Source organism: Phyllobates terribilis, unplaced genomic scaffold, assembly GCF_046119375.1.
Source record: "Phyllobates terribilis strain yellow unplaced genomic scaffold, ASM4611937v1 Scaffold_4__5_contigs__length_816908805, whole genome shotgun sequence".
Classification (NCBI taxonomy): Eukaryota; Metazoa; Chordata; class Amphibia; order Anura; family Dendrobatidae; genus Phyllobates; species Phyllobates terribilis.
The window spans coordinates 63,504,738-63,531,867 of record NW_027362764.1 but is presented as its reverse complement, the minus strand read 5'-3'; the positions used below and the strand labels follow the sequence as shown (position 1 = coordinate 63,531,867).

Sequence of the window (27,130 nt, the reverse complement as noted above, 5' to 3'; positions counted from 1 at the left end):
GCACACATGCACAGGCACTGCTCCATTCCGAGCCCTGTTCTTAGGATCAGTGTGGATCCCAGTGGTTAGACCCCCTCCAATCCACAAATTATTACCTATTCTGGGAATAGTCGACAAGCTATTTGCACTTACACTATACCCAATCTTCAAAATAGGTAATATTTTGCGGCCGATCGATCCCGAGAACAGGGCTCTGAAATGTCACAGGATAGGTGATAATTTGCCGATCATGGAAGTTCAAGCACTGGGACCCCCTCCGATCCTGAGAATAAGAATCTGAAATGATCTGTCTTGATGGAGTGATGGCGCACATGCACAGCCACCGCTCTACTCTATTTCAGAGCCCTGTTCTCGAGACTGATGGGGGACCCAGTAGTCAGATTCCTACCGATCCTCAAGTTATTACCTGTCCTGTGGAAATAACCCTTCAAAGGGGTCTCGCCATTGTGTACATTCATTTCACACTACTGGATATGTGAAAAATATATAGTAGATTCTGGTTCCACTAATAGGACTAGTTCTGGAATAGCACCACTGTCCGGTCTGGGAATTCCTATGCAAAGGAATGAGAATTTCGACCACTTCTCCCCTGACAGTGACACACGCCATACAGTAGATGTCCCATTTCAAAGGACCATGTGCAAAACTGCATATCAGTTAAAAAAATTATGTATATAATTGTTCAGAGCTTGTTAGTGCTACCTGTATCCAAACTATCATAGAAGTCAGTGAGACCATGGCTTTTATATTGTAACCTGTACAGGAAAATGTCAGAATCTAATTTACATAGGACTGCAGGAAATTAATATAAGGATTCAAGAAGGCAGCTCCAAAAATATTCTGTTCAATATCAATGATATTCTGACTGATGCAAAGAATTAAATGTTACTAACCCATGTGATCCGGAATACCTCGTCCGGATACATCCATACAGACTATTACAGTGAGGCTATAAAAAAAAAAAATAGAAAAACATTAATAATGTTATTTTTTTGTGAGACGATTAGGACAGATGTATGAAAACCGTCTGCCATCACTTTATGAATGGCAGTCCCTCATTTTAGCGTTTTTTTCTGCATAGAGGTGCATCGGCCGCCTGGCTCTGCAGGGAGCATCAGCTGCCCCTATTCCCAGTTCCCAGTACAGTAAGCGGCTGGGAAATTTTCATTCTCAGTGAGTCATGACGTTGGACCCCAAGTATTATAAAGTATAAATGTGTCACGATTCCTCTGCTCAGCGAGTGACTGCTTTGCTGCCCTATGGAATCTTGGTCATGCTGAGTTGTCGGTGTTTTGATTGACTGCTCAGCCGTCCAATCTGTGATTGGGAGGTGCTGGGCTTTCTCCACGTGTTCTCTGTCCTGGAGATTGCTCAGTTACTTAGAAGTTAAAGATGACTTGATAATACGTTTTCATGTAACCTTTAATAATATGTGCAGTAGAGGGGTTACAAGGACACTAAACTTCAGGAAGGCAAATTTCCAACGGTTGAGAGATGATCTTAGTGCTATAAACTGGGACGATATCCTGAGACATAAAGCTGCACAAAGCAAATGGGAGACATTTATTAGCATCCTGAATAGGACCTGTGCACAATATATACCCTATGGGAATAAACATGCTAGAAATAGGAGGAAACCACTATGGCTAAATAGAGCTGCAAGGGGCGCAATAAGTGACAAAAAGAAAGCATTTAGAGAACTAAAGCAAGTAGGTAGTGATGAGGCATTAAATAAATATAGAAAATTAAATAAATTCTGTAAAAACCAAATCAAGGCAGCAAAGATTGAGGCAGAGAGAATCATTGCCAGAGAAAGTAAAAATAATCCCAAAATATTCTTTAACTACATAAATAGTAGAAAACTAAAAAATGATAGTGTTGGCCCCCTTAAAAATAGTCTGGGTGAAATGGTGGATGAGGATGAGGAAAAAGCCTATATGCTAAATTATTTTTTTTCAACAGTATTTACACAAGAAAATCGCATGACAGAAAACATGATCAGTGATGACAAAAATTCTCCATTAAATGTCACTTGCTTAACCCAGCAGGAAGTACGTCGAAGTCTAAAAATCACTAGAGTTGACAAATCTCCGGGCCCGGATGGGATACACCCGCGAGTACTGCAGGAATTAAGTAACGTCATAGATAGACCATTATTTTTAATCTTTAAAGATTCCATAATAACAGGGTCTGTACCACAGGACTGGCGTATAGCAAATGTGGTGCCAATATTCAAAAAGGGGACAAAAACTGAACTTGGAAATTATAGGCCGGTAGGCTTAAACTCTAATGTGGGTAAAATCCTGGAGGGCTTTCTAAGAGATGCTATACTAGAGTATTTGAAGAAGAATAACCTCATGACCCAATATCAACATGGGTTTACGAGGGACCGTTCCTGTCAAACTAATCCGATCAGTTTTTATGATGAGGGAAGTTCTGGACTGGACCAAGGAAATGCAGTGGATGTTGTGTATATGGACTTTTCAAAAGCTTTTGATACGGTTCCACACAAAAGGTTGATACATAAAATGAGAATAATGGGGATAGGGGAAAATATATGTATGTGGGTTAAGAATTGGCTCAGTGATAGGAAACAAAGGGTGGTTATTAATGGAAAACACTCAGACTGGGTCTCAGTTAACAGTGGGGTACCACAGGGGTCAGTATTGGGCCCGCTTCTTTTTAACATATTTATTAATGACCTTGTAGGGGGCATACAGAGTAATATTTCAATATTTGCAGATGACACTAAACTCTGCAGGGTAATCAATACAGAGGAGGACAATTTTATATTACAGGAGGATCTATGTAAACTAGAGGCTTGGGCTGATAAATGGCAAATGAGCTTTAATGGGGATAAATGTAAGGTAATGCACTTGGGCAGAGGAAATAAAATGTATAATTATATGCTTAATTGTAAAACACTGGGCAAAACTGTAACTGAAAAAGACCTGGGTGTATTGGTGGACGACAAGCTCACGTTTAGTGGCCAGTGTCAGGCAGCTGCTGCAAAGGCAAATAAAATAATGGGATGCATTAAAAGAGGCATAGATGCTCATGAGGAGAACATAATTTTACCTCTATACAAGTCATTAGTGCGACCACACTTAGAATACTGTGTACAGTTCTGGTCTCCGGTGTATAAGAAAGACATAGCTGAACTAGAGCGGGTGCAGAGAAGAGCGACCAAGGTTATTAGAGAACTGGGGGGTCTGCAATACCAAGACAGGTTATTACACTTGGGGTTATTTACTGTGGAAAAAAGAAGGCTTAGGGGTGATCTTATTACTATGTACAAGTATATGAGGGGACAGTACAAAGACCTTTCTATTGATCTTTTTACTCTGAGGCCTGAGACGGGGACAAGGGGGCATCTTCTACGTCTGGAGGAAAGAAGGTTTAATCATAATCACAGACGCGGATTCTTTACTGTAAGAGCAGTGAGACTATGGAACTCTCTGCCGCATGATGTTGTAATGAGTGATTCACTACTAACATTTAATAAGGGCATGGATGCCTTTCTTGAAAAGTATAATATTACAGGTTATATATACTAGATTCCTTGATAGGGCGTTGATCCAGGGAACTAGTCTGATTGTCGTATGGAGTCAGGAAGGAATTTTTTTCCCGAATGTGGAGCTTAGTGTTTGCCACATGTTTTTTTTATTGCCTTCCTCTGGATCAACATGTTAGGCTATGTGTTGAACTAGATGGACTTAGTCTTCCTTCAACCTTAAAAACTATGTTACTATGACTTTGGTGGCACCGGTAGACTATAATTTGTGTAGGGTCCTCCAGTATTATGGTAAGGAGAATCGGGGATGTTCGTTTTTTCTTTTTTTCTCATGGAAGATTGTTCCAGTATATCATATTTTAAAAAATCATGCTACATGTCCTGAGGGTTGGAATACCATAATGTGCTCTGAATAAGAATAGTACGTGGACCTTGTATTCCTGGGACACATCCATGGAACACAGTAGAATAAGTCAGTTTTTATTCATTCCACCCCTAGATGTTTAGGTGACATTGTAATCAGTAGCAGATATACCCCATATGCAGATGTCTCAGATCGACAATCCAATCTGTGACTGGGAGGTGCTGGGCTTTCTCCAAGTGTTCTCTTTTCTGGAGATTGCCCAGCTACTTAGTAGTTAAAGATGACTTTGGTGGCACCGGCAGACTATAATTTATATAGGGTCCTCCAGACACTTCCCTACAGATGATGTTATGGTAAGGAGAATCAGGGTTTTCCGTTTTTCTTTTTTCTCATGGATGATGACCTGGCTGTATTTTATTTTAATCTCTTCATTCAAAATACATCCACGCTTTGCAACTGTGCATGTATATGGGGATACTGATTTATAATGGGGCCCATCAGGTTCTGTCTAATGAATTTGGCAACAGAGGCTCCCATGCAGATGTAAAGACATCCTAGGTTCTACAATATTAGCTAATTAATTGATTGATGGATTGAGCTCCATCTGACCAGAAACCTCGGAGTTCCATCACATTTTGTTCTAAGTCCGAGAACAAAATGAGAAGCAGAAATTCCATTCACAACCCAGGGAAGGGCTTTATCACAGTCAATGAAGTAAGTCACAACTGTGGTCAATGTAATTACATCTCCTCTATTCACCATTAACATATCTATAAGAGACACTGAACAATCCTCTAATCATAATGCCTGAAACTGAAGATTAACTTCCGCTCTGCAATGTGATTAAACTGAATGAGATCTGACATGTGGACGCTTCCATCCCGCACTAGAACACACATTTCCTACACGCTATTACACAAAATGTTGCCAAGAATGTGAGGAGTAATTACTGCAGATTACTAACACTCCCTTGGGGAATTAGGAATCTATGGGTTATTTCCCATGAGGCAGTGGGAAAAATGGACTGACTACATCAGAGAGCTGCATCCTGGTTTTTGCTATCTAAGGGTACCTATCATCTACTGTATCTACCTATCTCATTTATTTTGAAGACTGTTCTATATTTAAAAAATTGCCACAAAATGTCCCCTAAATTCCCTAAACACCTGGGGGTGAAAAAACATACATTATCCATTTTCCTATCACCTATTATCATTCTTGAATGTATAGTAAAAACACAAATTACAGATACTAATGTAACGAATAGTACACTATCACAATTGTATAGATCATGTTTGAGAATACCAAGACATACATCATGAAGGGTCAAACATTTGTTTAGAGATGACCAAAGGAATATTTAAATCCCACAATGGTTTGTATATGCCTTGGTCTTTTGTCCAAGCGGCTGTGACCATTGATCAAAATTGGGCCCCTCTTTAAGACTTCTGTCAGGCCACACCTGCACATGCACACATGCACATGTTACATAAAAAGCATATATTAATACATGCTAATACTTTATACATGCATTAATACATTACTCACGCATAAACATGCGCACAAGCATATATAAAATACGCACATACACAAAACACATACAGTACAGACCAAAAGTTTGGACACACCTTCTCATTTAAATAAATTGTACATTCACACTGAAGGCATCAAAACTATGAATTAACACATGTGGAATTATATACTTAACAAAAAAGTGTGAAACAACTGAAAATATGTCTTATATTCTAGGTTCTTCAAAGTAGCCACCTTTTGCTTTGATGACTGCTTTGCACACTCTTGGCATTCTCTTGATGAGCTTCAAGAGGTAGTCACCGGAAATGGTTTTCACTTCACAGGTGTGCCCTGTAATGGTTTAATAAGTGGGATGTCTTGCCTTATAAATGGGGTAGGGACCATCAGTTGTGTTGTGCAGAAGTCTGGTGGATACACAGCTGATAGTCCTACTAAATTGACTGTTAGAATTTGTATTATGGATAGAAAAAAAGCAGCTAAGTAAAAAAAAACGAGTGGCCATCATTACTTTAAGAAATGAAGGTCAGTCAGTCCGAAAAATTGGGCAAACTTTGAAAGTGTCCCCAAGTGCAGTTGCAAAAACCATCAAGCGCTACAAAGAAACTGGCTCACATGAGGACCGCCCCAGGAAAGGAAGACCAAGAGTCACCTCTGCTTCTGAGGATAAGTTTATCCGAGTCACCAGCCTCAGAAATCGCAGGTTAACAGCAGCTCAGATTAGAGACCAGGTCAATGCCAGACAAAGTTCTAGCAGCAGACACATCTCTTCAACAACTGTTAAGAGGAGACTTTGTGCAGCAGGCCTTCATGGTAAAATAGCTGCTAGGAAACCACTGCTAAGGACAGGCAACAAGCAGAAGAGACTTGTTTGGGCTAAAGAACACAAGGAATGGACATTAGACCAGTGGAAATCTGTGCTTTGGTCTGATGAGTCCAAATTTGAGATCTTTGGTTCCAACCACCGTGTCTTTGTGCGATGCAGAAAAGGTGAACGGATGGACTCTACATGCCTGGTTCCCACTGTGAAGCATGGAGGAGGAGGTGTGATGGTGTGGGGGTGCTTTGCTGGTGACACTGTTGGGGATTTATTCAAAATTGAAGGCATACTGAACCAGCATGGCTACCACAGCATCTTGCAGCGGCATGCTATACCATCCGGTTTGCGTTTAGTTGGACCATCATTTATTTTTCAACAGGACAATGACCCCAAACACACCTCCAGGCTGTGTAAGGGCTATTTGACCAAGGAGGAGAGTGATGGGGTGCTACGCCAGATGACCTGGCCTCCACAGTCACCAGACCTGAACCCAATCAAGATGGTTTGGGGTGAGCTGGACCGCAGAGTGAAGGCAAAAGGGCCAACAAGTACTAAGCATCTCTGGGAACTCCTTCAAGATTGTTGGAAGACCATTTCCGGTGACTACCTCTTGAAGCTCATCAAGAGAATGCCAAGAGTGTGCAAAGCAGTCATCAAAGCAAAAGGTGGCTACTTTGAAGAACCTAGAATATAAGACATATTTTCAGTAGTTTCCCACTTTTTTGTTAAGTATATAATTCCACATGTGTTAATTCATAGTTTTGATGCCTTCAATGTGAATGTACAATTTTCATAGTTATGAAAATACAGAAAAATCTTTAAATGAGAAGGTGTGTCCAAACTTTTGGTCTGTACTGTACATATACACAGTGATATTTTTGTGATGCACTTGTTGATGACCAGATTATTTTTTTTGTTCATTCATAGTTATAACAACTATAATTTTTTTTCATTTTAAGTAACCTTCATCGCACATAAGAGTTAACATTTTTACGGATTGAATGGTGAAAAAAACAATCAAGGCATTTTTTTTAAATAATTTACAGATCCCATAAATAATCTGTTAACTGTATAGTTGTTACAGGGTTACCAAACATGTCATTTTTTTTTGCTGATTTGTCATATTTATTTTTAAAATGTGTATAAAAATGTTATGATTGTAATTGTTTATTATTTTTTAGTTTTGTATTATTTTAGAGGAAAAAAAATCTCTGATTTGTATTTTATCCTTAGTTATATAGATATGTAATGGTAAATAGATGGATCTCCATGTACCAGTGCAATATGCCTGTAAAGAAGAAGAATACTATTTAGTTCTATAGGCAGAGAGGAGAAGAATACTATTTAGTTCTATAGGCAGAGAGGAGAAGAATACTATTTAGTTCTTTAGGCAGAAAGAAGAAGAATACTATTTAGTTCTTTAGTCAGAGAGAAGAAGAATACTATTTAGTTCTTTAGGCAGAGAGAAGAAGAATACTATTTAGTTCTTTAGTCAGAGAGAAGAAGAATACTATTTAGTTCTTTAGTCAGAGAGAAGAAGAATACTATTTAGTTCTTTAGTCAGAGAGAAGAAGAATACTATTTAGTTCTTTAGGCAGAGAGAAGAAGAATACTATTTAGTTCTTTAGGCAGAGAGAAGAAGAATACTATTTAGTTCTTTAGGCCGAGAGAAGAAGAATACTATTTAGTTCTTTAGGCAGAGAGAAGAAGAATACTATCTAGAACTTTAGGCTGAAAAATCCTCCAATACTTCAATTTTAAAAATGAAGTTTCTATCTGCCATACTACAAATTGTGAGTTTGAATCCTGGGAAAACCACACTTCAAGAAAAGCAAATTATTAATTAACTATATATGAAGGCACAAACAGTTGTTGCCCTCTGCCCAAGATCCTCAGGCGGTGCCTCTACATGGGAAGAAAACAGAACAATCCTAATATTATTTGCAGTGTGACTGGACCCCTATGTGCAGCTGAGCCAGCTGCACATGTGGTATATCTGCTACTGATTCCAATGTCACCTAAACTCCTTAAGCATCTACGGGTGGAATGAATAAAAACTGACTTATTCTACTGTAATACTACAGGAAGACAAGGTCCATGTATGATTCTTATTCAGAGCACATTATGGTATTCCAACCCTCAAATGCGCAAGAGCAGCTAACAGGACATGTCGCATGATTCCTTAAAATACGATATACTGGAATAAGAATACTGAACAACCTTGATGTCGTAGATTATTTACATACTGCCTTTCTTTTGTAAAGTTTTAGACAACTTAACATGTCTGTTTATCTTTCTGTAGCTGACGTTTCCATGCGGACACGACCTGGCAACCTTCCATTAATGAGGTGTACGAATTTACTGATTCACATTTAATGTGGGGGAACTATAGAAATAAACGGACAGATTATTAAACTGATGCATCAATCTTGGAATGTCATGATGCTGTCTGATTTTACGAGAGATAGAAATCCGGCCCCGGTGAGTCGGACCTCCTTCAGGTTCTCTTACATGCATTCCGTAATTTCCCTTACACCGACAAATCCATCAGCAGTCATTCGGAGCAGGCTACACAGCTGGCTCAGGAATACAAAAAAGATGGATCCCGTGGGACGAAAGAATTATGTGCCTGTTGGATTTAACCTACTAATCGTTTTCAGATGCAGAATACAAGGTTATAACAACTACAACAGAACATAAAACAACATAAACCAAATCAATAACAAAGGCGACTATCGGCCGGGACCATCTAAGATCTGTTGTAGCAAAAAATATAATTGCATTATTTAAAGTCTTTAAGCAGCCAAAAAAGCTCAGATCATCTTGTGCTGCGGACAAGCGATATTTTTGCCAATTTTTGTGGTGTCTATGGTTACAATCCCATTGTTTCAATGTGATAGGAGTCAGCTGATGGAAATTTATGTAGTAGAATTTCTTAAGTTTTAACTCCACTGATGGCTGCAACTTTTGACAATATAGTGCACAATTGGTGTGCTCCTTACGACACTCTACATGGATCATGCAGATATTCTTTATAAGCAATGCCCATACAACTTAGCCCCATAACAATACAACATTTCCAAATGTTATAAGATGAAAACAGGAGTCAATCGAGGAAGATTAAACAGCCAAGCAAACTGATCATCCCAGAAGCCCCTCCTTATGCACCAAGCAAACAGTACTGTAATCATTGGATGGCAAACTGGGAAACGGACCCGGACCCTCATTTTTTAGAGCACCCACATGAACTAAACTTTAGGAATGATCTTAGAGTGGAGTATGCAATGCATCACAACCATTGACCACCTGGGACTTTACCATTAAACCATTCACATTCCTTGCCCAACAGGGATATAACCATTAAACCCTTCACTGCCTTTGACCACCATGGACTTTATCATTAAACCCTTAACTGTCCTCCACCAAAAGGGACTTTACCAATAAACCAATCAACACCCTAGACATGAAAATTTTACCATTTAACCATTTACTGCCCCTCGCCACTAGGGACTTTAACATTACTCCTTCACTGCCCTACTCCAACAGAGACTTTAGCATCAAACCTTCACTGCCTCTGACCAACAGGGACTTTACCATTAAGCCCTTTACCTGCCATGCATGATCTGGGACATTAGCATTAAAAATTTCACTGCTCTTGACCAACAGGGACTTTACATTAAACCTTCACTGCCCTAGACCACCAGGGAGTTTAACATTATACCCATTACTGTCTTTGACCAATAGAACTTTGCCATTAAGCCATTCACTTCCCTAGACCACCATGGAGTTTTCCATAAAATCCTGCATTGCTCTTGATCAACAGTGACTTTACCTTTAAACCTTCACTACCCTAGACCAACAGGGACTTTACCATTAAACCTTTCACTACCCTAGACCATGAGGGACTTTACCATTAAACCTTCACTACCCTAGACTATCAGGGACTTTACCATGCAACTCTTCACTACCCTAGACCATCAGGGACTTTACCATTCAACTCTTCACTGCCCTAGACCATCGGGGACTTTACCATTAAACCTTCACTACCCTAGACTATCAGGGACTTTACCATTAAACCTTCACTATCCTAGATCATCAGGGACTTTACCATTAAACCTTCACTACCCTAGACTATCAGGGACTTTACCATGCAACTCTTCACTACCCTAGGCCATCAGGGACTTTGCCATTAAACCTTCACTACCCTAGGCCATCAGGGACTTTGCCATTAAACCTTCACTACCCTAGACCATCAGGGACTTTACCATTAAACCTTCACTACCCTAGACTATCAGGGACTTTACCATTAAACCTTCACTATCCTAGATCATCAGGGACTTTACCATTAAACCTTCACTACCCTAGACTATCAGGGACTTTACCATGCAACTCTTCACTACCCTAGATTATCAGGGACTTTACCATTAAACCTTCACTACCCTAGACCATCAGGGACTTTACCATTAAACCTTCACTACCCTAGACTATCAGGGACTTTACCATGCAACTCTTCACTACCCTAGGCCATCAGGGACTTTGCCATTAAACCTTCACTACCCTAGACCATCAGGGACTTTACCATTAAACCTTCACTACCCTAGACTATCAGGGACTTTACCATTAAACCTTCACTATCCTAGATCATCAGGGACTTTACCATTAAACCTTCACTACCCTAGACCATCAGGGACTTTACCATTAAACCTTCACTATCCTAGATCATCAGGGACTTTACAATTAAACCTTCACTACCCTAGACTATCAGGGACTTTACCATGCAACTCTTCACTACCCTAGATTATCAGGGACTTTACCATTAAACCTTCACTACCCTAGACCATCAGGAACTTTACCATTAAACCTTCATTATCCTAGACTATCAGGGACTTTACCATTAAACCTTCACTACCCTAGACCAACAGGGAAATACCATTCAACTCTTCACTACCCTAGACTATCAGGGATTTTACCATTAAACCTTCACTATACTAGACCAACAGGGACTTTACCATTCAACTCTTCACTGCTCTGGACTATCAGGGAATTTACCATTAAACCCTTCATTGTCTTTGACCATCAGGGACTTTACCAGTCAACCCTTAACTGTCCTTGACCAACTGGGACTTTACCAATAATCCTTCACTGCCCTATACCAAGTTGGCAGTTTACCATTAAACCATTCAATGCCCTAGACTACCAGGATTTTTACTGTTTAACTCTTTACTTCTCGCAACCTTAAGGGACTTTACCATTAATCCACAGACTACAAGGGAGCTTACCATTAAACCTTTCACTACCCTTGACCAATAGAGACTTTATCATTAAACTTTTCACTACTCTAGGCCACCAGGGACGTTATTATTAATACCCTTTACACTATTAAAGCATAGTATAGCTGTATTATTAGAATATGGAATGACAGTTTAATGTAGGCATTAAACTAAGTTATATATGAGAAATATTTGGTAATACAATGTGAGCACAAACTTTCAGTTGGTTAAATGACTGAGAGTCACACAAGTGACATCATCACGTCTCCTCTGGTGATGTCATTAGTCCTAACAGAGCTAGATGTCCTCAGACTAGCACTGACAAAGACACCTAGACATTTGGGCTACCTTGTAACATCTGCATTATAACACAAATTAATAGAAGAGATCAAAGCACCATCCTCCACGTACCAAGTCACCATCATGTCCAAAGTGTCTGAGATGGAAATCAGGCAGGTTCTGTTCTCAGGATTAAGGATCATAGGATTAAGTAGAAGTTCAGCGTCCACTGTAACCACAGGCCTGGCCCTGAGAAGGAAGCAGAGCAGTAAAGATCTCAGCAGCATAGCAGATCCGAGCAATGATATCCAGTACATAGGGTGTGCAGAAAAATCCAATTTACAGCAAGTATATTTCACAGCTGAATTCATAATTCTGCGAGTTGTGGATGGAAATAGTCAACAAGCTTGTCAACAAAAAAACACTAAAAGCTTATAACTATAGAGCATCTGGCATAAACATTAGGCTTCTTTGAATGCAAAAAATATGTAGAGATTTAGTATAGAATGCCTCACGATTTCAGCTCTAAAATTTGTAGAACAGTGAGTGCAGCTCTGGAGTGTAATATATAAATCTGTCCATGTGTTACATACAAAAAAAAATAATGTACACAGCATTGCACAACTGGGAAGCTTATAAAAGGGTAGCCCTAGATTAGAAATTCATGGCTCCTCTTATAAACTGCACCATACTTGTCCATGGCTTGTGTCTGGTATTTCAGCTCAGGACCATTGGAATAAACGGGTCTGAGCTGCAATACCACTCACAATCTGCGAAAAGGTGTGGTGCTGTATTTAGAAAAAGGAGCCATGTTTTACTGAGGCTGTACGTCTCCTTTACGGCCAACATGATCCATCAATGAGGCAACATGGAAAGCGCTCTTATCTTACCTGTATACAGACACTTTCCCTGCTCCAAAAGCTCCAACAATCAGATCTAGAAGTAAAAATAACACAAAACTAGATATGGAAGAGGATACATAGAGATGTACAGATACTCAAATGTATCATTTATTTACTTATATATCTTTACTAATGATCACACAGGGTAAAACTGATTCCTGTTTTGTCACCTAGAGGTCAGCCGCTAATGGTGATGTAGTAAGTGGCGGCATTGGCTGGAGAGGGAATAAATGCTAGATTGGCGGCAGTCCAGTCCTGGAACACCCAAGGGGCCCCCTCACTGCTACATCAGAGCGCTCTCCCCCTGCCACATAACTGACCCATCTTCAGACTCCTAGGAGGCCCCTTCCTCTGACTCCTAGGAGGCCCCTCCTCCTGACTCCTAGGAGGCCTCTCCCTTTGACTGATAGGAGGCCCCTCCTCCTGACTCCTAGGAGTCCTCTCCCTCTGACTGACAGGAGGCCCCTCCTTCTGACTCCTAGGAGGCCCCTCCTCCTGACTCCTAGGAGGCCTCTCCCTCTGACTGACAGGAGGCCCCTCCTCCTGACTCCTAGGAGGCTTCTCCCTCTGACTGACAGGAGGCCCCTCCTTCTGACTCCTAGGAGGCCCCTCCTCCTGACTCCTAGGAGGCCTCTCCCTCTGACTGACAGGAGGCCCCTCCTCCTGACTCCTAGGAGGCCTCTCCCTCTGACTGACAGGAGGCCCCTCCTTCTGACTCCTAGGAGGCCCCTCCTCCTGACTCCTAGGAGGCCTCTCCCTTTGACTGATAGGAGGCCCCTCCTCCTGACTCCTAGGAGTCCTCTCCCTCTGACTGACAGGAGGCCCCTCCTTCTGACTCCTAGGAGGCCCCTCCTTCTGACTCCTAGGAGGCCCATCCTACTGACTCCTAGGAGGCCCCTCCCTCTGACTCCTAGGAGGCCCATCCATCTGACTCCTAGGGGGCCCCTCCATCTGACTCCAAGGAGGCCCCTCCCTCTGACTCCTAGGAGTCCTCTCCCTCTGACTCCTAGGAGTCCTCTTCCTCTGACTCCTAGGAGTCCTCTTCCTCTGACTCCTAGGAGGTCCCTCCATCTGACTCCAAGGAGGCCCCTCCCTCCGACTCCTAGGAGTCCTCTCCCTCTGTCTCCTAGAAGTCCTCTCCCTCTGTCTCCTAGAAGTCCTCTCCCTCTGACTCCTAGGAGTCCTCTCCCTCTCTCTCCTAGGAGGCACCTCCCTCTGACTCCTAGGAGGCACCTCCCTCTGACTCCTAGGAGGCATCTCCCTCTGACTCCAAGGAGGCCCCTCCCTCTGACTCCAAGGAGTCCTCTCCCTCTGACTCCAAGGAGTCCTGTCCCTCTGACTCCAAGGAGTCCTCTCCCTCTGACTCCTAGGAGGCCCATCCATCTGACTCGTAAGAGGCCCATCCATCTGACTCCAAGGAGGCCCCTCCCTCCAACTCCTAGGAGTCCTCTCCCTCTGTCTCTTAGGAGTCCTCTCCCTCTGTCTCCTAGAAGTCCTCTCCCTCTGACTCCTAAGAGGCACCTCCCTCTGACTCCTAGGAGACCTCTCCCTCTGACTCCTAGTAGGCCTCTCCCTCTGACTCCTAGGAGGCCTCTCCCTCTGACTCCTAGGAGGCCTCTCCCTCTGACTCCTAGGAGGCCTCTCCCTCTGACTCCTAGGAGGCCTCTCCCTTTGACTCCTAGGAGGCCTCTCCCTCTGACTCCTAGGAGGCCTCTCCCTCTGACTCCTAGAAGTCCTCTCCCTCTGACTCCTAGACGTCCTCTCCCTCTGAATCCTAGACGTCCTCTCCCTCTGACTCCTAGAAGTCCCCTCCCTCTGACTCCTATGAGTCCTCTCCCTCTGACTCCTAGGAGGCCCATCCATCTGACTCCTAGGAGGCCTCTCCCTCTGACTCCTATGAGTCCTCTCCCTCTGACTCCTAGGAGGGCTCTCCCTCTGACTCCTAGGAGGCCTCTCCCTCTGACTCCTAGGAGGCACATCCATCTGACTCCTAGGAGGCCTCTCCCTCTGACTCCTAGGAGTCCTCTCCCTCTGACTCCTAGGAGGCCTCTCCCTCTGACTCCTAGGAGGCCTCTCCCTCTGACTCCTAGGAGGCCTCTCCCTCTGACTCCTAGGAGGCCTCTCCCTCTGACTCCTAGGAGGCCCCTCCATCTGACTTATAGGAGGCCACTCCATTTGATTCATAGGAAACCCCTCACCCTGAGTTATAGGAGGCCTCACCCTCTGACTCATGGGAGGCCATCCCCTGACGCATAGGAGGCCCTTTCTTCTAACTCATAAGTGGCCTGTACATCTGACTCATAGGAGATCTCTCCCTCTGGCTCATTAGAAACCCCTCCCCCTGACTCATAGGAGGACTCATTATAATTGGGCACTGCAGAGGTTGGGTGGTATATCATCAAGAGAATAAAATAAAACAAAAGAAAGCTAATTACTAGACACATTAGTAAATATTAAATACATGTAATTTCTTTAATCCAGCATCTAATAATCCAGAAATATAAAGATATATTTCAGAAAACCAATATTTGTAGATTAATCCCATCTCCTAGAAAACAGTGATATTAGCAGCTTTATTGTAAATATATAGATCTTATATATGATTCTGCACTCTGGTTGAGGCAGAGGGTGATATCGTTTTTTGCATTTGGGGGCAACTCCGGCCACATCCAAATATATCTAAGAGTTAAAATTTCAACCAATATTATACTGAAAAACAGTGTCAAGAACAAAAGAAAAATCTAGGTGGAAATCTTAAGATTAATATACTTTGCTTAGGACTTGGGTATATTTACCTTTAAAAATATCCACTGCTAAATGACGCGTGTGACAGACAGTGATTGTGCTGTATACAAGATCAGATTCCAGCATTGTATATATTAGACTCTGGCTCTAGGTATTCTGTATTTACATTTAGAATGAAGTGAACATTATTTTAAAATGTATACAGTATATAAATACAATCCATAAAAAAAAGTTGAGTACCTTGTAAATACATTGCTTTACCTGCCTCCTACTGACCTTGAGTTCCAACCTTAACAAGTTCTACTCTTAAAAGGAATCTGACACCAGGTTTCAGTTACCCCATCTAAGGGCAATTTAAAGGGAGTCTGTCAGTAAGTTTTTAGCTAGCGCAGCATGATGTAGGGGCAGAGACTCTGATTCCAGCAATATGTCACTTGTTTAGCAGCTTGTAGTTGTTTCAATAAAATTAGTGTTTTATCAGCAGAAGATTATCACTAAAGGACTAGGTGTCTCGTGCCTCATAGTCCTCTTGCTCTGTGTAACCCCCACCTCCAGCATTCATTGGCAGCTTTCTGCCTATGCACAGTAATCTCAAAATCAGTAGTGTGGGCGGGGCTATATAGGGCTCAGCATTCTGACCACTCCTACATCTGCAGCAGAGAAAACAGTGATTTTGAAAAAACTGCATCAGACCAGCAAGTGACACATCTCTGAAATCAGTGTCTCTGCCCCTACACCATTCTGCTCTCAGATAACATAGAAAAAATCTGGTGACAGATTCTCCTTAAAGTAGTGACAGAGTGACAATTCCAGTGCTTTGTCACTTGCTGAAATTTTCATAAAACTTCCTTTGTGATGACGCTTCACTTGAGAATCCCAGTGCATGCTGGGATAGTTAAACGAGTCATCAGGGGGCAGAGGCTGCGGTCCACTGCCATAGCCTCTGCCCCCCCCTGAAATGAAGCGTCATCAGTGAATTGACAACCAACGTAATTGACAACTGGAGGAAGTGAGAGCTGCGGCTCCTCTCTCACTTCCTCCCGATGTCAGATTTTGTCCGAAATCGGGGAGCGTGAAGCCACTGCTGATTGGCTGCAGGGATTGCGTGACATAACAATGTCAGGAGAGCCCCGGGAAAGCCAGTGCCAACAGTGCTGGAACTACGCTGACACTATCGGTGAATATAAGTGTTGTTATTTTACTTGTGGCAACATAGTGATTAAGAAGGGGTTGTCCGAGTATTGGACAACCCCTTTAACAACTTTAAAGAGACAGTATCCTACTAATAAAACAAAGGGGCTATCCAAGGGATTAAAAAATGTGTAGCACAATCAGTGGCTGCAGTGGAGACCTACCTCAGAGCCCTTTCAAAAATATCTTTCATCCTTTAGACAACCCATTTAAAGGGAATCTGTCAGCATGTTTTTGCTATATAATCTGAGAGCAGCACAATGTAGGGACAGACACCCTGATTTCAGCGATGTGTCACATGCTGGGTCTGCTTGCTGTGATTCTGATATAATCACAGTTTTCTCGGCTGCAGATCTAGAAGAGCTCGGAATGTTGAGCCCTGTATAACCCCGCCCCCACACCACTGATTGACAGCTTTTCTGTGTATACTGTGCATAGGCAAAAAGCTGCTACTCAGTAGGGGCATTGTTACACAGAGCAGGACGACTACATGACATAAGACATTTAGTCCTGTAGTGATAATCTCCTGCTGATAAAACACTGATTTTAATGAAACAGCAACACACAGCTCAGTAAGTGACACATCGCAGAAATCAGGGTCTCTGCCCCTATATCATGCTGTTCTCAGATTACATAGCAAAGATCTGCTGACAGATTCACCTTTAAAGGGTTATTTCCATCATTTATCACCTATGCAAATGAATTTGTGGATCAGTGGTGTTTTTACCGGATGTTACTGGTTGGACACCGATCAATTTCAGGCACAGGGTTCTGATATGCCCCATTGGTATGGAGAAGCAGCCGAGAACTGCACCCCATAGAAAATGAATGGAGCGGCGGTCGGGCGTCAGACCATCCACATCATTCTATTACAAAGATAAAAGTTCCCTGTTCTGCTGATTGGTCCAGGTTATAGTGGTCGGACCCCCACAGATCAATAAGTTATCACCTATCCTGTGGATAGTTGACTACTGAATAGATGATAACTTGTTTTCATTGAACAACCCCTTTAATGATGGGAATAATCCTTTAGGGCTCTGTCAATGGCCTTTATCCCTGGTTCAGGGTAAGATAACACAGTGGATATAAAAAGTCTACACACCCCTGTTAAAATTCATTTCAGAACTTTTTCCATTTTAATGTTGCTCAAAATCTGTACAAATCCATTGAGAAACAAACCAAAATCCTTTTGAGGGAGGAAATAAAAATAACAAAACTAAAATAATGTAGTTGTACAAGTGTGAAAACCCACTTTTAATTGGGGATGTAGTTGTGTTCAGAATTAGCATATTTAAACTCATGTTACATAGTATTCAGTGCGCGGCCGCCATCATTTACAGTGATTCTGATGAACCCCATATAAAGTTTACCTGTTCAAGGAGAATTTTCCTGATGTTTTTTTTGTTACATTTTACAGCAAATGCCATTGTCCTTAAACAGCTGACAACACAGCAAAGGGATTTAATTGATGGAAGTTATCAGTCAGGAAAAGTGTACACATTTTTTTTCCAAGGCATTAGAAATACCACGAAGCACTGTGAAAACATCATCTAGAAGTGGCTTATATTTGGCACAACAGTGACATTATCTAAAACTGGATGTCCCTCAAAAATTGATAAAAAGACAAGAAGAAAATTGGTCCGGGATGCTGCAAAGAGACTTAGAGAAACATTAAAGGAGCTTCAGGAATTTCTGCCAAGTAGTGATTGTGTACTGTGAGTGAAAACAATCTCCTTATGCCACTTATGTCTGGTCTGTGGGGTAGGGTGGCAAGATGGAAACCTTTTCTTACAAAGAAAAACATCCAAGCACAGTTATGTTTGCCATAAATCTATGTCAAGTTTGCCAAAAGCATTTGGAGAAACGTGTTATGGTCTGATGAGGCCACAATTCCAAAAGGTGTGTTTGAATAAATGTTAACACTGTACATCACCGAAAGAACACCATACCCACAATGAAGAATGGTGGAGGTAGAATTATGCTTTTAAGAAGATAGAACTGGGGCTTTAGTCAAGGTGGTGTGAATTATGAACAGTTCAATTATGAATCAGTCAATGTTGCATTAAAACTTTTAGGCCTCGGCTAAAAAACTGAATATGAAGAGGAATTTCACCTTTCAGCACAACGACGACCCTAAGCATACCTCCTAATCAACAAAACAATGACTTCGCTAGAAGAAGATCAGAGTTTTGGAATGGCCCTGCCAGAGCTTAGACCTGAATACAATGGAAATTTTGTGGGTGACCTGAAGAGGGCGCTGTACACAGGAGATGCCATTGCAATGTGACAGATGTGGATCTAGTACAAGGAAGAGGGGGCAAAGACTGACAATTGTAGATGCTGATAGACTCCAACCCTAAAAGACTGAATGCTGCCATAAATTCAAAGGGTCCTTCAACACAGTATTAGTTTAAGGGTGTGCATATGTATGCAAAGACATTATTTTAGTTCTTTATTTTTTTTTTCCACCCAAAAAGGTTTTTTTTAAAGGTGGAAAAAGTTTGGAAATTTTACATGGTAAAAACCTGTCTGTTTTAACAGGGGTGTGTAGACTTTTTATATCCACCATAAATACTAGAACTGTAAATCCCAGATCCTGAATCCCTGCAGACATTAAGAAAATGTCATAGCCAATAATGCCGCTTCCAGCCCGGTCACCACACAGGCTCGGCACAAATAGAGACATCACTCACCGACCAGATCCCACGATCCAAGAGAGGAAATGATCGATTTTCACATTTTAAACACAACAGCGACGATGTAAAAGAGAAGGGACGTTCGTGAATAGGGTTCATAATTCCTGCTCAGGTTTCAACACCCAAATATAAATGTTAAAGACATTAACAGCATGAAATAGTATCTGAAGGCTGAACAATGAGTGATTCTACAGAGAAGAAGCTGAGGGTCAATAATCTGTATGTACAGAGTGGATTCTCATCAGATCGCCCCAATTTCTTCATTACAAGAAGCATTGGCAATAGCGCCACTCTTGAGCAGTGTGAGATTCAGCAGTAGCAGGGAAGAGGGGCCCTGAGGAGCTATCAATCAGGACAGGTGAATGATGATTCAGGAGCAGCAGGGATGAGGGGCACTGAGGGACTGGTGACCAAGCAAGGTGGATGGAGATTCAGAAGCCCGGAGGAGGGACATGGGGGATTGTCAAATAGATTAGGCGGGCAGAGATTAAACAGCAGTGAAGAGGGACACAATCAAGCTACATAGCTGGAGATTCAGCAGCAGTTGGGAGGAGGGACACTGGGTAGCCATCAATCAGGGTAGACGGGTGGAGATTCAGCAGCTGGGAGGAGGGACACTGAAGAGCTACTAATTAGGCTAGGTGGGAACAGATTCAGCAGCAGGGAGGAGGGGCACTGAGGAGCTATAAATTAGGCTAGGTGGGCAGAGATTCAGCAGCAGAGAGGAGGGACGCTAAAGAGCTGTCAATTAGGCTAGGTGGGCAGAGATTCAGCAGCAGAGAGGAGGGGCACTGAGGAGCTATCAATTAGGCCAGGTGGGAAGAGATTCAGCAGCAGGGAGGAGGGACACTAAGGATCTATAAATTAGGCTAGGTCGGCAGAGATTCAGCAGCAGGGAGAAGGGACACTGAGGAGCTATCAATTAGGTTAAGTGGGGAGAGATTAAGTCAATCAAGCTAGATATATGGAGATTCAGCAGCAATTGGGAAGAGGGACACTGACTAGCCATCAATCAGAGTAGAAGGGTGGAGATTCAGCAGCTGGGAGGAAGCACACTGAGGAGCTGCCAATCATCCCAGGTGGGCAGAGATTGAGTTTACATTTTTCAGTTAGGATTCTGCAGCCATTCTAACATTGATTATCACAGTAAGTAACCAGTATTATTAGGTCTAATTTAATAATGTATGCAGTTTGCACAGTGAATTCAGGTGGCAGAGCCAGTTTAATATTGATCTATCCACAGAATAGTTAAGTAATATCAGATTGGAGGAAATCTATGCCCATCCAATTTCAACTATCTGCTGACTGTGCGGACAGCGGCTCTTCATTCATTGTTTACCAGGCACAGGTCCATACATTTTGTAGCGCCTGGTACTAAAACATCCTCACTTTTCTTTATCCTGGCTGAATTAAAATAGCAGAGTCTAAGAATAAGAAACCGCGATGAGTCCCTTCATTCTGGAAATGATCTTTGCAGACAATGCAGGGATGGAATTACCGTCCCCAGCAGAATTCATACAAAATAAATATGCACATACCTGGATAATCATTTTTGTCTATGTCTGAATCCCCTCTCAAGGTGAAGCCAAATCCTGCCGGCTGCGGTGCTGAGGCCCAGGATCCTTCCAAGACTTGAGATGGCTTGTCATTTAACCCGTTTTTATTCCCATTATAAATAAACACTTTTCCCTTTCTGTCTTCCCCTGCAAATGGCGATCCGATGGCAACATCTGCAAAATGAAGGTGACACAGTAATAAGATGAAATCTATCGATCATTTATTTTGAAGACTGCTCTAGATTTATAAAATCGGCACAAAATGTCCCCTAAATTCCCTAAGCACTTGGGGGTGAAAACAACATATATTACCCATTTTCCTATCACCTATTATCACTATTGAATGTATAGTGCAAATTCAAATTACAGATACTAATGTAACGAATAGTACAATATCGCAATTGAATAGATCATGTTTGAGAATATACGAAAACGTTCATAATGAAGGGTCAAACATTTGTTTAGAGATAATCTATCTATCTATCTATCATCTATCTATCTATCCCATATCTATCTATATATCTATCTATCTATCATCTATCTATCTATCTATCCCATATCTATCTATCTATCTATCTATCCTTCTACCTATTATCCATCTATCCATCAATCCATCTATCCATTTATCTATCCAATATCTATCTATCTATCTATCTATCAATCTATCTATCAATCAAGCTATTTATCCATATATCTATCCAATATCTATCTGTCCAATATCTATCTAGCCAATATCTATTTATCCAATATCTATCTCCTATCTATTATCTATATATCCATCTATCCTAATATCTATCTCCTATCCAATATCTATCTATCTATCTATCTATCTATCTATCTATCTATCTATCTATCTATCCATCTATCTATCTGTGGCGCCCCTGAGGGTTCAGTCGCCACAGGGGTACTGCACCTCAGTAAGAGGTGTGGTATCTCCTCTTCCAGGTAAGGATGGAGCATTTCTCGGGACCCTACTTTACCACTCAACACTACACCACTCCTGTCCTGTAGGGGGCCTAAATACACCAGGGTGCTGCCCCGGCCCGGGATAGAGGAGATGGGGGGAACCAAAGATAGGGGGAACCATGTAGTGGGTGAGGGTGGAGGACACATGACGCGCCCCTGGGCCTGTGTCGCACTGCGTTGCGCACGCGGGAGCTTACCCGGAGCCGGATCTGTTGAGGGTTGTAGTCTCGTGGCGGTGACCCGGTCCGTGCCCAGGGTGTCAAACTAAGTGGCAGTCTATGGCAGTAGATGTTAACTTGGATGTCGACTACGCCACCCGTTGAGTGCGGCTTTGCAGCCGCCGCTGCAGAACAGTCCGCTGAGGCCGGTGGTATGGGTGCAGCGATGATGTTATAACCCCCAACGGGAGGGGTATGGCCTCAGGGCAGCAGGTGAAGATGATGGGGGTTGTGACGGTGCAGTAAGAAGAGTCAGAGTCAGGTGATGCAGTTTCAGGGTTTTTTACTCACGGGTGTTCTCTCAGTCACTCTGGCCTTGAGTGACCACCCGAGCCGTGCTGCGTCCACCAGGTCCTGGACTCGGCTAACCCCCAGGCAGTTCCGGAGCGTGGTCCTGAGCTCCCTTCTCTCTCTCTGTCTCTGGCCGTTCCCACCAGGGATCCACCTTTGGCCGGCTCCCTCGGGTCTCTTGGTGGTCAAACCTCCTCTGGGTTCCCTGACCCTATACTTGGTGTGCCTTTCTGGTGGACTTGGTGAGGGTCGTGGCAAATCTTGACCACGACCTCCGGTTCCTGGCTGAGGATAAGTGGCCTCCACCAGTTCGGGTTCCGGTACCCGTGTCCGCCAACCCTTCACCCTTTTTGGTCTGATTCTGGGTTCTTAGGGTTCCCTCTGGTCTTCCACTCTGGGCCTTTCTTTCTCCTCTCTCCTCTGCAGGCTTGGCTCTGGAGCTGGGCCCAGCCGGAGCCACAGCTCCCTGTCAGCCCTCCTGGCTGAGCTCCTCTCTGCACAGGCTCTCCTCTGAACAGGACCCTGTCTAAAGATGGTGCCCACCTCTTATACTCCCTCTATGTGTGAGCCCAGGTGACCAGCACCCAATGAGCTCCTAGCTTTACCCAGAGTACTCCCCCTATCTGCCCCTACACTACTGGGATGTTCCACCCCCCTCCCACTCCAGCCAGGGACAGACGCTGTCGTACCTGCACATTTACTTGGTGGGAGTACCGTAGTTCTGTCCCCCGGAAATGGTATGTATGTAGTGCATGCAGCCTACTGAGCTCAGTCCCACACTCCATCCTTACCCGGGAGTGGAATACCACACCTCTGGGTCGAGGTGCAATACCCCTGTAGCAGCCGAGTCCTCAGGGTGCTACATTCCCCCCTGGCAAATCACAGCACGTCCTCGGGCTGTAAAAGAATAAAATATCCAAAAACATACAATTTTTTTTTTTTTCAAAACATACAAGAACATATCAAACATTAAACATTATCAGATTTAAACAAGATAAACTTTTTCTTTCATATAAAACTCTTTCATAATAATGTTCTTTGAGTTACTGGCCACTGTGCGCTTGTGACCAGGTAGAAGTGCAACAGTCAGTTCAAGAACAACAGTTTCCTATAAAACCAGTAGGGGGCGCCTTAGAAAGCGCAACTATATACAAGGGGAGGTGGCCGCTCTCAGTCCTCGGCCAGTGGGGAAAAGGAATGGCTGTTCACAGTCCTCAGCCTGTTAAGGGATAGGGGACACACGGGTTTAAGTTCACACTTGTCCCAACGGGGAACATATTTAAATTAGCAGCAGTTCTTATACCCTTACGGATAACTATGTACAGTTCTTTTTTTTTTTTTTTTTACCATACTCTAATAACGGCGTCCTCCTGATGCTTCCTCCCTGTATTCTTTAGACCCGTCCGGGTCCTCTTGCTCCTCCTGACACCTCAGCTCTTCCTCCGTCAACCGGTGTACATGAAGGGCATAGGGTCCTTTGGCACATTGGTGCCGGGTAAAGGTGACCTCATCACCCAGGTATAGGTCACGACCTCTGTGTCCCTCCGGCAGGTGGGACTCGACATCCCTGCGGGTCACGAAGACGTCGCCGGGGGTGCGGTGATCCCGGATGAAGCCCCAACCATGCTGCAGTTGGAATTTAATTACAGTCCCGGTGGCACGGGGACCGTGGGCTGCACGGGGGTTCCGTCGGGTCCGGCTCTTCTGTTCTGCACTTTGCACTTGCAGCCGCTCCTCGCGGACCCGCCTCTCTCGTCGTTCCCGGTCGAAAACCTCTAATTGCTGCCGGCAGCACTCTGCTCGCTGGGCTGCGGCCGCCCGGGTCTCTTGAGTGAACCCGATGAGGTCTCCTCCAGTGGGGTCCCACGCAAACTGCGCTTCCTCCAACGAGAGTGGGGTGATCTTGGCGGGCGCCGGAGCCGGGATCAGGGGCTCATCCAGGGGTCTTTCTTTCCGGAGTCGGGGATGGTAGTACTCCGGTGACCACTCAAAGGGCTGCCCATCCGGGCAAATATGCTGGGCTAACAAGTCCTCACCCAGGTGCGGCACTGTGGAGGTTGAGGGCGCGGTGGTGGTAGCGGCGCCCGGGTTCACCAGGCCTTGCGACCAGGCCTGGGACACCCTGAAGGTGAAGGGCACCGTGAAGACGGCGGCGCCCGGGTGTACTTGACTTTGCGACCAGGCCGGTGGCTCGGTAGAGGGCGCTGTTGGTACTGCGGCGCTCGGGGGTACTCGGCCCTGCGACCAGGCCGGTGGCGTCTCCTGCTTGGCCGCGCTCAGGGTTGAGGCGCGTGACGTCACAAGAGGCGTGGCCGCGACTCCTGCTTGAGGCCTAGTCTGGAGCGGTAGCGGTGCGGCAACGGGCATGATCGGTGGGATTTCGGGCTCTGCGATGGGGAGCGGGGGTAGGCTTACGGTGGCCAGGCTTGGGGTAGTGACGTCCCCTTTACTTGCCTCCGTCTCTTCAGCTCCCTCTGCGGCGTCGTCTCCGGCCTCCGTCCCTTCTGCATCCTCTTCAGGGGCAGGCGTGCTCCTCGTTGCGGGTGGTGTGCTTCGCTGGCGGGTTCCAGCCTGCTGGGCCATCTCCCTGCTCCACTCCGTCAGCGTTTCTCGCTGCACCTGGGCCATCCTCCGTGCGAGGCCCTCCAGCGCGGTCTGTGCACGCTCCCGGTCTCGGGGGAGCTGTGCCAGGATCTCCACCAGGTCTTGTGGAGTGGTAGCTTGCAACAGGCTCCTGACCACAGGGTCGGTGCTGCCTGACTCTCCCTCCATCGCCGGGTACGGCTTCTCCAGACTCCTCCAGGCTGCACCCATCTTCTCTGTTTTGTTCTGTATCCACCCCCATTGAGGGCGGTCCTGGGGCAACTTAGTGACAGTCAGTTCCAGGGGCAGCCCTCCCACGTTGATCGACATTTCCATTCTCACAGTCTCTGCTGGTGGGGGCGGTCTTCGTTTTTGGCGCCATTCTTGGTCCTGGCCCACGATGGGAGGTGGCCTCTTGCCACCCTCTGGCACGCCCATAATGGCGTCCGCTCTGCCAGGGCGGGAAATCTTCTCAGATGGCGGGAACCGCTTCCCAATGGCGGGAAACTCTGTGGATGGCGGGAAAAGACTGCAGATGGCGGGCAAACGGCGGGAAACGATCCGAGATGGCGTCCGATGGCGGGGACCCTCCGGAATTGGCGGGAGACTTCTTTTTACTGTAAATATGAACTTTTCTTCAGGCACGCAGTACCCGGTGGTTGCGGGCACGTTATCCTGCCGACTACGCCAAAGTTGACCCGCCCCTGGGCCTGTGTCGCGCTGCGTTGCGCACGCGGGAGCTTACCCGGAGCCGGATCTGTTGAGGGTTGTAGTCTCGTGGCGGTGACCCGGTCCGTGCCCAGGGTGTCAAACTAAGTGGCAGTCTATGGCAGTAGATGTTAACTTGGATGTCGACTACGCCACCCGTTGAGTGCGGCTTTGCAGCCGCCGCTGCAGAACAGTCCGCTGAGGCCGGTGGTATGGGTGCAGCGATGATGTTATAACCCCCAACGGGAGGGGTATGGCCTCAGGGCAGCAGGTGAAGATGATGGGGGTTGTGACGGTGCAGTAAGAAGAGTCAGAGTCAGGAGATGCAGTTTCAGGGTTTTTTACTCACGGGTGTTCTCTCAGTCACTCTGGCCTTGAGTGACCACCCGAGCCGTGCTGCGTCCACCAGGTCCTGGACTCGGCTAACCCCCAGGCAGTTCCGGAGCGTGGTCCTGAGCTCCCTTCTCTCTCTCTGTCTCTGGCCGTTCCCACCAGGGATCCACCTTTGGCCGGCTCCCTCGGGTCTCTTGGTGGTCAAACCTCCTCTGGGTTCCCTGACCCTATACTTGGTGTGCCTTTCTGGTGGACTTGGTGAGGGTCGTGGCAAATCTTGACCACGACCTCCGGTTCCTGGCTGAGGATAAGTGGCCTCCACCAGTTCGGGTTCCGGTACCCGTGTCCGCCAACCCTTCACCCTTTTTGGTCTGATTCTGGGTTCTTAGGGTTCCCTCTGGTCTTCCACTCTGGGCCTTTCTTTCTCCTCTCTCCTCTGCAGGCTTGGCTCTGGAGCTGGGCCCAGCCGGAGCCACAGCTCCCTGTCAGCCCTCCTGGCTGAGCTCCTCTCTGCACAGGCTCTCCTCTGAACAGGACCCTGTCTAAAGATGGTGCCCACCTCTTATACTCCCTCTATGTGTGAGCCCAGGTGACCAGCACCCAATGAGCTCCTAGCTTTACCCAGAGTACTCCCCCTATCTGCCCCTACACTACTGGGATGTTCCACCCCCCTCCCACTCCAGCCAGGGACAGACGCTGTCGTACCTGCACATTTACTTGGTGGGAGTACCGTAGTTCTGTCCCCCGGAAATGGTATGTATGTAGTGCATGCAGCCTACTGAGCTCAGTCCCACACTCCATCCTTACCCGGGAGTGGAATACCAGACCTCTGGGTCGAGGTGCAATACCCCTGTAGCAGCCGAGTCTTCAGGGTGCTACACACACTTTTAGGAAACACTCATTGATTCATATAAAATCTTCAGCCATCTTTAGTTCAAGGTCTTTGATTGTGATCTTCGTCTTTGATTGTGGTCTTCTGCTAGAATCCAGCAAGAATCTGCAGCTGACTGAAGATACACGGTCCTCGTTCTCTGGCCTTGAGACGAAGAGCGGGTCAGAGTTAACCACTGCCTCTACCCGGTCAAGGTCCTGACCTAAGAAGGCCTGGAGGGGAGCAGAGGAGATAGGCTCCACAGGCAAAAGGATCCTAGGGGGATACGGACG

General features: G+C 45.0%; 1 protein-coding gene across 1 annotated transcript in view; it reads right to left on the bottom strand.

The window, feature by feature from the left end:
- Nucleotides 1-27,130, bottom strand: part of ITGA8 (integrin subunit alpha 8) — a 244,324-nt gene that overhangs the window by 110,570 nt on the left and 106,624 nt on the right. The window contains exons 13-16 of the mRNA XM_073677424.1: nucleotides 20,850-21,041; nucleotides 12,668-12,713; nucleotides 11,910-12,026; nucleotides 894-949 (exon numbers count right to left, since the gene is read on the bottom strand). Of these exons, the coding sequence (XP_073533525.1) occupies nucleotides 894-949; nucleotides 11,910-12,026; nucleotides 12,668-12,713; nucleotides 20,850-21,041 (411 nt within the window). The remainder of the gene's footprint in view (nucleotides 1-893; nucleotides 950-11,909; nucleotides 12,027-12,667; nucleotides 12,714-20,849; nucleotides 21,042-27,130) is intronic.